We start from the raw sequence: 13,122 nt of genomic DNA on the forward strand, positions 1-13,122 counted from the left end.
AAAAAAATATCATCTTTATAATTTACAGTTAAAATAATATTTTTAGCGCTTTTTTCTATCGAGCCTAAAAAAAATATTTTATAAAGTTTGTGATGGTGGTATGTACGGATACAACTGCAACCAAAGCTGTGGACATTGTATAAACAATACACAATGTAACCACGTCAACGGTACATGCCCAGGAGGGTGTTCTGTAGGCTTCAAAGGATTGCTATGTGACAAAGGTACCGTATTTTGTATTTGAATGACAGTAATATTGTAGGCCTTTCAACTAATTTTTCAAGTTGCACCTATGGTAAAAAGCTTTGTATAGATAGATTTATAGGTACATAAAATTATCAAAAAAGATAATAACTTATGCATACTTTTATTTACCTCATTAAAAAGTTTAATCATTTATTATTGACTTTTCCGATGTTGTGTTTAAGGACAGGTAACTCAGGTGTGAAAAATGACCAACTAAGTGCCGATTTATGAGTTATCGTTTATAAGAATGACATATAGGCTGCTTCAGCATTGGTATTGTTATATACACAAAAGGGTTCCTTGCATTGTTTTGTACACAAAACCTTCACTCTACCTGAAATAACAGGGTCAAATGAATGGGGAACAGACTATATTCAATAGTTTTAACTCTCTTTGACGATTATTATGAAGAAGAAAATTTAATGTCATGTTTTTTGTGTTCGCGCTTTTTCGCTTCCTGTGTAAATATATATTTTTTTACAAGTAAATGCAACAATTGAATATTTTATTTGTGTTACTAAGCACGAAGGGGAACGACCGAGTATAAAAATTTAAATAGGTTAGAACTGAGAAGGAGGGTAAATTTCACTTTTATTTTAATTAAAAATTTTAATTATATGCAGTAAACCGGTGTCTGCAAGTATACAGTAGATAAGTTAACATTGGTGATAAATTTTAAAACCACTGGATTCTACTGAGAGCAAAGAAACACTTGGGAAATGCTAAAAACTGCCTTGCGTGTAAACAGTTAGATACCCCAAGCCTGCTCTAAACAAGTTTCAGCAGTGAGTTATCTTTCATAACACCGCCCCCTAGCGGCAGTTGAAAGGCCTAAATATTGGAGTATACATTATTGACCGAATATTATGAGGAGTTCTCTTCTGATGCTGTTCAAAGTTGCTTGAATAAGTGTAAAGAAAGTGAAGATTAAAAAATAATGCTATTTAACAACTTGTCATATTCTTATGCACACGACCACATAAAAAGCGTTTTGAATCAAATCGATACCAGTTTAAGTCATTATGAAGAATTACAGCATGGAAAAAAATATTTCATTAAAAGCAGCCCATGACCAATGATTAGTAGTTCAAAATATCGAATAATCTTAAGGTAGCACACAATGAATGTTTGGTCTAGACTGGCTATGTCTAAAGGAGTGCATGTCAGTATGAGTATCTTTTAATATTTTGTTTCAAAGCTTAGGAAAAGCAGATCCATGCGTTGTCATATAAACAAACATTCTCCGAGACGGTATACAGCAAAATTCGTTTAGTAAGAACAAAGATGTTTCAAATGTACGGTTATAGTGAATTTATCTTGGATTCTCAGCTTTATAAATTTAACTCATACAATGTACCTTATACGGATATAACAAGTTATTTCATCAGTCCCCGTGACTTCATTAAAAGCGAATTTTACGTTTTTAAGTTTGCTTAAAATCGTGGTCAATGGATGTCAATTAGAAAAAAAAAATGAATTTGATATTAATTTATGATCTTAAAAATCATGCTTAAATGTCTATCTTTAAAAAGAATCTAACATACATTTACTGAATTCATGAATTCATGAGTCATAAATCAACCTCTTTCAGGAAATAAATATAATATAAAGCATATATTAAAGAAAAATGCTCTAAGGATGTTTTCTATACAGAATGTGACGGAGGAATGTATGGTGTTAAATGCACTCAGGCCTGTGGTCACTGCTTAAACAATGAACAATGTCGTCATATCAACGGTACTTGTTTACACGGGTGTTCTCCTGGATACAAGAGACCAGGCTGTAAAATAAGTAATTTATTATCAATTTATATATTTTTTTTTAAAAAAAATCAAACTTAATTAATTGTATATACCACAATAAAACCTTTTTTTTCGGTTAAAGAATATAAAATAACGAGGGTTGTCCGTAAAGTTCGTGGACAAGATAAGAATTAAATAAAAGTTGCGTCATTGATATTTATTAATAGCATATTTCTAATCCTTTACTAAATGTGAACTAAGAAATGTAAAATCTGATTCAATTTCAAATGTTTAATTACAATTATGACTTTGTTATTAGACTTAGAATGGAGACCCGGCGCACCGCGAAATTTTAATTAAAAAAATATTTATCACTTTATAAATTTCATTTGTATTTTATAAAATTCTGCAGAAATCTGGATGACTTTTACATTGACAGAAAGTATCACTTCAAACCTGCAAAATTTGAACATTCAAAGTTGTTAAATGGCTGAGCAATCAAATTTAGAACATATTAGGAAAGATCGGAATTGCTAAAAAAAAAAGGGGGGGGGGGGGGGTTCGAAATAGGTGGAGCAGTGAGCAATGATAAGATTGTGCGTGGAGATCGGATAAACACCTACAGACACCAAAACATTTTGTAAACAATCGGGAAAACATAGTAAAAAAAAGCCGTACATTTGTATTTAAGTGGCATATAATATTTATGGACTTAAGGAACAGTTTACAGGATGACATGCGTGAAGGAAGACCATCATTCCGAGATTGCAGTGTTGTAAAAAATGTCGTAACGTGAATTTACCGTATTTCCCTAAATAAAATCGTTTTAACGAGGACAGAGGTTGGGGGATTGCAGGATAAGAGACAGGCATTGTTCAATATTATTTTACGCACGAAACCTGAACGTTTTGTGCACATATTTATGACTGGTTAGAGCGACATATAAGAAATGTATTGAGTTAAACGGTGACTATATTGAGAAAAGTTATATGTAGTCGTATAATGCTTTTGACGTCGGGTAACGTCAAGAACTTTCATTTTAGTGCTCCGGGTATGAGTGTGCGTCTTTTTTAATTTGATAAAAATGTAACTATTTGTGCTTTGTATTTCTTAAATACTTGCATGTTAATTACATGAAACATCAATTTAATGAAAATAATAGTTTCATGTATTATATCAATGATTTTCAGTAATTAACAATGTTGTCCACGAACCACCCTCGTATTAGCATGTAATTAAAAACTGAGAAGATGATATCATAATGTATTCTACAACTTCTAAAATATCTAGAATGTGATGGTGGGACGTACGGTATAAACTGCAATGAAGTCTGTGGTCACTGCTTAAACAACGTCTTTCAGGAAATAAATATAATATAAAGCATATATTAAAGAAAAATGCTCTAAGGATGTTTTCTATACAGAATGTGACGGAGGAATGTATGGTGTTAAATGCACTCAGGCCTGTGGTCACTGCTTAAACAATGAACAATGTCATCATATCAACGGTACTTGTTTACACGGGTGTTCTCCTGGATACAAGAGACCAGGCTGCAAAACTAGTAATTTATTATCGTCTTTTTTATATAGGAAATAACATAAGAATCGAAATGTGTTTGCAATTGTTCATGTTAATTATGTCAAGAAGTAAAATACTTGATGTAAGAAATGTCCTTTATTAGCCCCTTTATAATTTACAATGAAAATTATATATCTAATGGTTTAATATTCCAAAACAGAAGCATTCAAATGTATTGCACTTGTATCTTATATACAAAAGAAAACTAAAAAAGAAGTACCTGTATTTCTGCCTTTATAATTAACAGTTGAAATATTTTTTATGGCTCATATTCCACTCAAGCATAATAAATAAGAACAATAATTTTGTGATAGAGTGTGATAGAGTATGATAGAGGTTTGTATGGATACAACTGTAATGAAATCTGTGGACATTGTATAAACAATATACAGTGTAACCACACCAACAGTTCATGTTTAGGAGGGTGTTCTGTAGGCTTCAAAGGATTGCTATGTGACAAAGGTACCGTATTTTGTATTTGAATGACAGTAATAGCGAAATATATTTTATTGACCAAATATTATGAGATCTCTTCTGATGCTATACAAAGTGGCTTGAATAAGTGTACAGTAGGTAAAGAGTAAAAAATAAATAATTGCTCTTCAAAAACCAGTCATATTCATATGCACACTACCTAAAAAAGGGTATTGAATCAAACAACACAAAGTTTAGGTCACTATAAAGAATTAAAGAGCATTGAAAAAAAAAAAAATTCATGAAAAGCAACCCCATAATAAGTAATTCAAAATATCGAACAATCCTAAGGTAGCACAATGTGGATGTTTGGTCTAGACTAATTTTGCCTAAAGAAGTGCATGTAAGTATGATTATCTTTCGAAATTTTGTTTCAAAGAAAAGCCGATCCGTACATTGTTATATGAACAAACATCATCCGAGAGGGTAAATTTTAGTTGCTTTAAATCATGGATACTAGATCTCATTTAGAAGAATAAAAAAGATTGAAATTTTTTAAAGTAAATTATGAATCATGTTTAGACGTCTTTGAGGAAACAAATCTAACATAACGCATATATTAAGAAAAATGCTCTTAAGATATCTTTTCTTCAGAATGTGACGGTGGAATGTATGGTTTAAACTGCTCTCGGGTCTGTGGTCGCTGCTTACACAATCAACAGTGTCATCATATCAATGGTACTTGTTTACATGGATGCTCTAAAGGACACAAGGGGCCGGGATGCAAGAATAGTAAAATTTTAATCTATATTTATTTTGTAAGATAATATCAATATTTAATCACTTGTATATACATGTGCCACTTGTATATACATAATGAACTAATATTACATATGTATTTTAATTTTGAAAAATATTCCATAAAAGAGTATTAAAGCATATTAACAAAAATGGAGAAAATGATATAATCTACATGTTTTATTAAACTTTTAAAATATCAAGAATGTGATGGTGGAATGTATGGTATTAACTGCAATCAAGTCTGTGGTCACTGCTTAAATTATGAACAATGCCATTATATCAACGGTACTTGTTTACATGGATGTTCTCAAGGATACAAAGGATTTCTCTGCAATGCTGGTATAGTATTAACACCCTTGTTTCTTCCTCAAACCTTGTAAATATATTATAAGCATATTCGCATATTTACTACAAAACAGAATTTTCTTTTCAAATTGATACAAAAAATAAAACAATTTCTAAGGGAAAAATTGATGTTTTTGGAAATAGTTTGTGATGGTGGTTTGTATGGAAACAACTGTAACCAAACCTGTGGACATTGTATTAATGATATTCAGTGTAACCACGTCAGCGGTTTATGTTTTGAAGGGTGTTCTGTAGGATTCAAGGGATTGCTTTGCAACAAAGGTATTGTATTTTCAATGTCAATATCAACTACATAAAAAAAAAATAACGGAATAAAACTTGATTAAATAACTGCAAATGAAGTTAAGTGTAAAATCTGTCAGAAAAGGAAATTATAAAGCGAAATTAAAACAATTTTTATAAACATTTTATGAACATCAGATTTTGATTGAACCATATCAATTTGCATATCTTCTCATTAAAGTTGATTTTTTCTTATAATGGACATTAAAATATTATTTCAAAGATTACTGTAAAGTATTTAAGCAGAAAAAAACAATATGCATTCTTTTTGATTTTTCCTTTTTATAAGATTGATTTTACATGTTCCTTTTTAAGTTTAAAACTGAATTTGTTGCATTTGTTCGTATTTCAGATTTCTTCAAAATTTTCTTTTATTTATTATCAGCATGTGACGGTGGAATGTACGGTGTAAATTGCAATCAAGTCTGTGGTAATTGTCTTAATAATGAACAGTGTCATCATATCAACGGTACTTGTCTACAAGGATGTTCTAAAGGATACAAGGGATCTCTCTGCAATTCTGGTATGTTTTTTTTAGGGGGGGGGGGGGGTAAGAAGACGTGTTCAACTTGCTTTTTGGAATCAAGATCTAAAATAAAAACATCACACGTAATCAATCTAAGAAGTTATCTCATTTTCTTTACATCTTCTAAATATTGTTTGTCTTTGCTTTATTAGTTTAATTTCTCTCATATTACATGTATATGCAGATATCCAAACATTTATGTGTCATTATATTCAATGCAGTTGCAAAAGGAAGTCTACTGTAGTTATCTACGATAAAAATGATGAAAAGGATTTGAATACTAGTAGTTTTAAGTTATTGTATTTTTTGTTGTCTTTGTATAAGAACTAACGATTTTTGGAAGAAAGAAAACCAATGCTTTTACTTGATCAAAATACGACAGAGCCTGTCACCAATAGGTATCATTTTATTCTTTGATTAGCGTGTGAAGGTGGAAAGTATGGTTACAACTGCAATCAAAGCTGTGGCCATTGTTTTAATAATACACAGTGTAACCATCTTAACGGAACTTGTCCAGAGGGATGTTCTGTAGGATACGAAGGGCTTCTTTGTACAAATGGTATTACAAGTTTTGTATTTTCTTTGTAACATTATGATAAAACATAAAATAGTTTATTTGTAAATGCGTTGAATAACATTCAGTACGATAAAGGTCTCATAACTGCAACGTATAGTGCAAATAAAATGTACTAAACAATGGATTGCTATGATTTTTTTCCACGTGCATAAATTAACGGATGAACAATGCATTAGTTTTTCATCTACATATAAAATGCTGCAAGAGTTTTCTATTCAACTTGTCGTACTTTAATGATAGAATTTAAATTAATCATATTTCATTAGCATTTCTCAAATCATAAAATACCAAAGGAAAACACAGTTTTATTGTGTTCTCATCAATTGTGCAAAGAAATCTGTCATTTTTATTCATTTTAAGCTCATTTTTTTTTTATTCAAGGTGAGATAATCCAGAAATATTGAAAATTAGGTTGTATGTTTTAAAAACCTTCTTCTCAAGCACCACTGTGCCAGGAAACTTGAAACTTTAAGGGAGCATCTTTAGGTAGTGTAAATTTAAGTTTGTTCAAATCTTTACCCCTTGGGTAAGGGTGGGGACTCAATGGCCGATCAAAGTTTTACATAGAAGTATATAGGTAAATTCTTTAAAAACCTTCTTCTCAAGAATAGCGAAGGCATGAATGGTCATATTTATATGGAAGCATCCTCCGATAGTGTAGATTCAAGTTTGTTCAAATCATGACCCCCGGGGGTAGGGCGGGACCACCATGGCCGATCAAAGTTTTACATAGGAATATATAGGAAAATTCTTTAAAAGATCTTCTTCTAAAGAATAGCAAAGGCATGAATAATCAAATTTAAATGGAAGCATCCTCAGGTAGTGTAAATTCAGCTTTAATTTATTCAAATCATGAACCTGGGGGTAGGGCAAGGCTTCAATGGCGTTTTAATAGAAATTTGTAGGGAAATTCTTGAAAAATCTTCTCAAGAATAGCAAAGCCATGATTAGTCATATTTATATGGAGGCATCCTTTGTTAGTGGAGATTCAGGTTTGTTCAAATCATGATCCCTGGGGGTAAAGCTGGGCCACAACATGGAATCCCAAGTTTTACATAGAAATATGTAGAAAATTTCTTAGAAAATCTTCTTATAAAAAATGGCAAAGCCATGATAAGTCATATTCATATGGAAGAATTCTCAGGTAGTGTAGATTCAAGTTTGTTCAAATCATAGGGCAGGGCCACAATGTTATTAGTTCAAATGTAAAGGGCAATAAAGCCACAAGTAGTCAAAAAAATATACAAGAATCCTTAGTTAGTGTAGATTTAAGTTTGTTCAAATCACACATCCTCACCTTTAAGGATTGGTTGGGACCACTTCTGGGTTTTAAATTTAATAATTAACTGATTTCTGTTTTTTCCAAGCTACAGTGCTCAGGTGAGCAATATGGCCCATGGTCCTCTTCTATATCAATATTTCTTGAAATTGTTCATCTAATTTTTTTCCTAAAACAGCTAAATGTATAATATACAGGTTGTTGCTTCTATTGATAAAAAGAAAAAAATGTGTGTGTGTGTGTGTGTTTTTTTTTTAACACAAAAACGGTTTTGTAAGGTTGATTTTTCGTGTTAGGGCCTCGATTCTCTTCATCTTTTAACTTTGATCATGAATGCAACGGGAGATCTATTTTCAAATTCATTTTATAGTTTGTGGACGATCATACTGGGGAGTGAATTGTAAAGAGACCTGTAGTACAGAATGTGTCAGCCAGACCTGTCCTCACGAGTCAGGACATTGTCTATCCTACGTGCAGGTAATGTAATTAATAAAACATACGAAGGACATAAGAACATAAAAAGTTTTTTAAAAATTGGTGAAGAATTTGAAATCTCTACATCTATTTTGTTTGTATTTTTCTTCAGTTAAAAACAAATTTCATGGCACCTGATCCCACCTCTGATGTTTTGGAGGTCCGTGTTTGCTCTTCTCTTATTTTGTATTGTTTAATGGACGTTGAGATTGATTACTGTTCGTTATCTCCATATCCTTCTACGATATGATAAAGTACAAATACATAATTATGTTCTACATATAAATTGTAGTCTTCTTTTGACCAATTTTTGCAGGCACAGTCTTGTGACACATATAAGAATGACTACACTATCACCATTACAAGTGTGGTGGTCTCTACTTTAATTGTTTTGATGGGAACTCTCCTAACCTTTGTCATCTGGAGAAAAATACATCGACGTAATGTTTTAATTTTATTTTTTTCATTTATTTGTCTTTTAAAACCCCACAACAATTAATCCCAACCCACCAAATATCCTATTAAAAAAAACATTTCAAAAACAATCAAATAGATATAAAAAGACCTTTTCATTACTTTTGTTTTTTTAAAGTAAAAAGTGATTCTTTTTAACACATATGATATGATAGGCAGAAAGGAATCGAAAGACTCTTTCGAGTCTAAATCGAAAGTGCTTTTACAGGTACCATTAAAAATTGGTACACGATATAACCTCTTTATAAAAATAATTCTTATGTAATGTTTTCAATTTTTTTTTCAGAGAAAGGGACGGTTTTAGACACCCCAAATGACAAAGACTATTACAACGAATTCCCATCTGTTGATAAAGGAGGTAAAATCAAATATACAAATGTTAAAGGAATTTATTTTACATATGAGAACATGGCAGTCTTTATATGAAAATAAATGCCCTTTACATTTGTATATCTGACAGTGATAAAACAATGGTGTTTGAATTCGATGTCTACAATTTTAATTGAAGTAAAAGCATATCTAAAGAATACCAATGTATCTGAAATCATCGTTTTGTAAAAAAAAAATCCGATACATTCATTCTGCTAGAAAATTAAATAAATAGTCTACAAATGGTCCGGACTTTTGGGAAAATGTTTAAAAGGCTATTTGTAAAAATATTGTTTTGAAATGAAATGTCCCTCACCTTACATGTAAAAAAGGGTAAAACATTATCAGGGAGGTAGTAATTACTAAGCTTCTAATTTTCAGATACTAAAAGTGGGCAAGATATGTATGTATTGTTTTATTCATTTATGTTGAAATTTTTCTTTTTACTTTAACCTTTTCCAGGATTGATTTTGCATTTTTTTAAATCTGATAGGAATATTTCCGCTTATGTAGAACTAAGTGACTTTGATCACCCAAACACTTACGAGGAAATCCATAAATATGCAAAAGCAGACAGAAAAATGTAAGCGGTTGCGTAGATGATGTTTTCATTTTGATGAAGAACTCAAAATTATTTGTTACTTTGCTTACATAAACATTCCTTATTGTTAAATGTCTACACATATTTTCGTTTCTTATTGAGGGGACATGTGTCACATACTCTCAATTTTGTTATGCTTCTTCTCATCTTCACATACCTTAACAATCAGGATCCGATCGCATAAAATGTTGTGGAGAAGGGGCTATACATTTACATTGTAACGTTACTTACATTTAAGCGCAGTGAAGTGCAAAATTTTCCGTTTGGGTGAAATGCTCTGAGTCATGTTTTGAACGTCAATTTTAAAATAATGACACGCCCATTTCTTTAGAAACTAAAAGGAAAGAGCAAGAGCCATGTTTGGCCTTATTTGGCCCTGAGAATTTTCGAAAAATCGAAACCGCTCAGTTTAGGTTGCAAGTGCAGTATTTATTACTTGGAGTGTTGATGATCATGTGTCTATTGATTGTGACGTAATTTTTCATCTCGTCAATTGATTATGACGTCATCAAATGCGTCATTTTCCTCATATTGTGTAAATTCCTTTGAAAATGGCCTAAAATTGAGGAATTTTTTCAATATTTCATATAGAGCACAACCTCTGATCCAAAATATGCAAATACATAATAAAAGCTCTGTTTTTGAAGATCAAAAGACATGTTTTATTTTTTGGATCGTGGGCTGTGCTCATATTTAAATTCTTTGCTCAAGGTAGTCAAATGCGCATATTTTCTGCAAATTTCAAGAACATTGCAATTTCTCAAAGCCTGTTTTTAAATATTTGGATTCTCAAAACGAAATTTCATTATACAACATGAAAGCACCAAGTGTCTTCTTTATTTTGACATATAAAATGGGAAAGAGGGTGATATTTAATTATTTGATATAAGTACAGGGCCATTTATGCATAACTTGGCTCTACCTCTTTCTGTCGTAATGTTTATCACACCCCACTCCTTATGACAAGCAACATGAGTTTCACCAAAATCGAGATTTTTGAAGTTATAAGAGAAAGAGAGAGAGAGTTAGAGAGTTCCCGCTTCTGTACAACATTTATTGCAACGAATTCGTCCATAATTATGAATTGCATCATGTTTATTGGAATTACCATAACACATGCATCGGTCGAACACGTGCTTATTCGGTGTTTATGCGACCGTCAATTTGATTGGCTACTATATTTATGGAATACCTGTTCTACAGGTTTCGGATGAACCATTTGACCGATTTTTCCTTTCTTAAGACATGGGCGTGCCATTGTATGACAATCATTGTTCTAAAGATAGCTCAAAACCTTCCAGTAAAACGGAAAATTTTACCACTTCAATGTGCTTCATTGTATATTTATGTTTTTACATACAATTTTGTGCTCAACATTGATGTTAAACCTTACCACATGTGCTCAAATTTATTAAAATTTGCATAATCCTTTTAATATATGTCAAATTTACTTGATTATTGGATTTTTGTATCCACCTCAATAGAATCCTACCACAACACGTTATGGAGGAAGGAGGTTATAGTAATGCTTATGTTCTAATGTTTATATACAAGCTTAATGGCAACCTTTACATTGTCCACAAATCATAATTTGCTTAATTCTTAGCCTATGATGTGCTAGAGATATATGACATTAACATTGAGTACGAATATTATCTTCCTCCACTTTGTATAAAGTATGTGTAAAAGGTCTAAATACATATTTGAAAGTTGTATTTTTCTCCGATTTGTAGTACATTATAGAATGATAATATGTTTTTTATGCATCATATATAGTCTCCTTATTATGCTATGCAACACAATATTTTTTTCGTAATTTTTTTCTTCAAATTAGATATATGAGATGCGTTTGAATGTCACGTATTCTTTCACTTTTTGTAATTAATATTTGATAACAAAGTTTAATAAAAATTACTTTCTAAAGATTCTGTTGTAAAAAACATCAGCAGATAGTATCATAGATCATAAGTCAAGAATAGAAAATAGGAGCAGAGCAAATACGGACCTCCAAAACATCAGAGGTGGAATCAGGTGCCCTGGAGGAGTGAGCATCAACTGCCTACACCCCGTGGGGATCTGGGTTAGAATAGGTACTCAGTACCCCTTGCTTGTCGTAAAAGGCGACTAAATGGGGTGGTACGTCTTTCGGATGAGACTGTATAAACCGAGGCCCCGTGTCACAGAAGGTGTTGCACGATAAAAATCCCTCCGTAGTCAAAGGCCGTAAGTGCCGTGCATAGGCCTAAATTTGCAGCCCTTCACCGGCAATGGTGACGTCTCCATATCAGTGAAATATTCTGGAGAGGGACGTTAAACAGTATGCAATCGATCAATCAACTGCCGACCGGAAACACATGTGTGCTCATCGTCATGATCGGGGGAAAAAAATCCGTCGTCAATTCAGTGTATAATAAATGGACCAACAATAAGTATGAAAAACGTCAGCAAGCATTTTACTCAATGATAAATTGTTTTTGCTGAGAAGGTAATTGTATAGGCCATAGAACTTACGAAACGATAACTTTAAACAGGCCGACGAAATTCTTGTTTAATCAACTTGCTTGTCAATAATTTGCCTTATAGAAATTGTTCTTACGTAGAGCATGCTTTTGCGTATCTTATCAACTGAGATATGTAAACTCCGTATGCAGTTGATGAAGGTATATTGCTGCATAAATAAGGAAAGTTGCCGATAAAACAGTTAAAGTCATCACGTTTATCATAGAGCTTGGTTGTTCGACAATGTCTTTTTCACAATAAATATCCTAATATGAAACTGATGTGGCAGACTCTGTGGTATCTTTCATCTAAAGCTCATCAGGATATATCGTAGCAACATAAGATTGGAAATTACCATTGTTAATTGACAGTACGTCGTCGATGTATCTAAATATCGAGTTGAATTAAGGTCACAGCAAGTGCTTTCTTCTTCTCACGTATAAGATTTTGCACAAATTCTGCTTCATATGATTATAAAAGTAGGTCTGCTAATATCGGAGCGCAATTGGTACCCATTTGAATCTCAATAAAATGTTGGAATACCTGGTCTCCAAAAACAACAAAAATATTTTCAATCAGAAACTCAATCATCATTTTGGTGTCGACTTCGGATTATTTGTGTCTGCAGTCAAAATGCTTTTTAACAAAATAATTTTGCAAATGACCAATGACAAGGTAAGTAAATTTTTCGAGTTCCATTTTTATTGGAAAAAAAGCTGTCAATGACATCGAAAAGCCTGGACTTCTATTCATCGTTAGGAATGATTGTTTATATCAGTCGCTGAGACAACTGAAAGGGAAATCTGGTACAGAAACACTCAGGGATTAAGTGGAAGTTGACATCGGATTCAAACAAAAATGATTCCTACAATTTAACATGCACAAAGACAAGCA

At 32.1% G+C, this 13,122-nt stretch overlaps 1 protein-coding gene across 2 annotated transcripts; it reads left to right on the forward strand.

Moving 5' to 3' along the window:
- The first annotated feature begins 4,708 nt into the window (after window positions 1-4,708).
- Window positions 4,709-9,237, forward strand: LOC134265582 (multiple epidermal growth factor-like domains protein 10). 2 transcript variants are annotated; one of them, XM_062747806.1, is made up of 8 exons: window positions 4,709-4,772; window positions 4,983-5,120; window positions 5,271-5,408; window positions 5,815-5,952; window positions 6,377-6,514; window positions 8,182-8,288; window positions 8,602-8,725; window positions 9,046-9,237. In XM_062747806.1, the coding sequence occupies exons 2-8, from the start codon at window positions 4,997-4,999 to the stop codon at window positions 9,183-9,185; spliced, it is 909 nt and encodes a 302-aa protein (XP_062603790.1). In that variant the 5' UTR covers window positions 4,709-4,772; window positions 4,983-4,996; the 3' UTR covers window positions 9,186-9,237. The 2 variants fall into 2 exon arrangements, with proteins under 2 accessions (XP_062603790.1, XP_062603789.1); XM_062747805.1 differs by lacking the exon at window positions 4,709-4,772 and having other exon boundaries at window positions 4,963-5,120.
- Window positions 9,238-13,122: the final 3,885 nt, after the last annotated feature.

Source organism: Saccostrea cucullata, unplaced genomic scaffold, assembly GCF_032062105.1.
Source record: "Saccostrea cucullata isolate Sc308-1 unplaced genomic scaffold, CSIRO_AGI_Scuc_v1 ctg10688, whole genome shotgun sequence".
NCBI lineage: Eukaryota > Metazoa > Mollusca > Bivalvia > Ostreida > Ostreidae > Saccostrea > Saccostrea cuccullata.

Excerpts from the sequence above, each read along its gene's own strand:
- LOC134265582 (XM_062747806.1), top strand. The coding sequence starts at position 4,997 with ATGTATGGTATTAACTGCAATCAAGTCTGTGGTCACTGCTTAAATTAT. Across the intron at positions 5,121-5,270 it reads AGGATTTCTCTGCAATGCTG|TTTGTGATGGTGGTTTGTAT; the intron begins GTATAGTATTAA and ends TTTTGGAAATAG. Across the intron at positions 5,409-5,814 it reads GGGATTGCTTTGCAACAAAG|CATGTGACGGTGGAATGTAC; the intron begins GTATTGTATTTT and ends ATTTATTATCAG.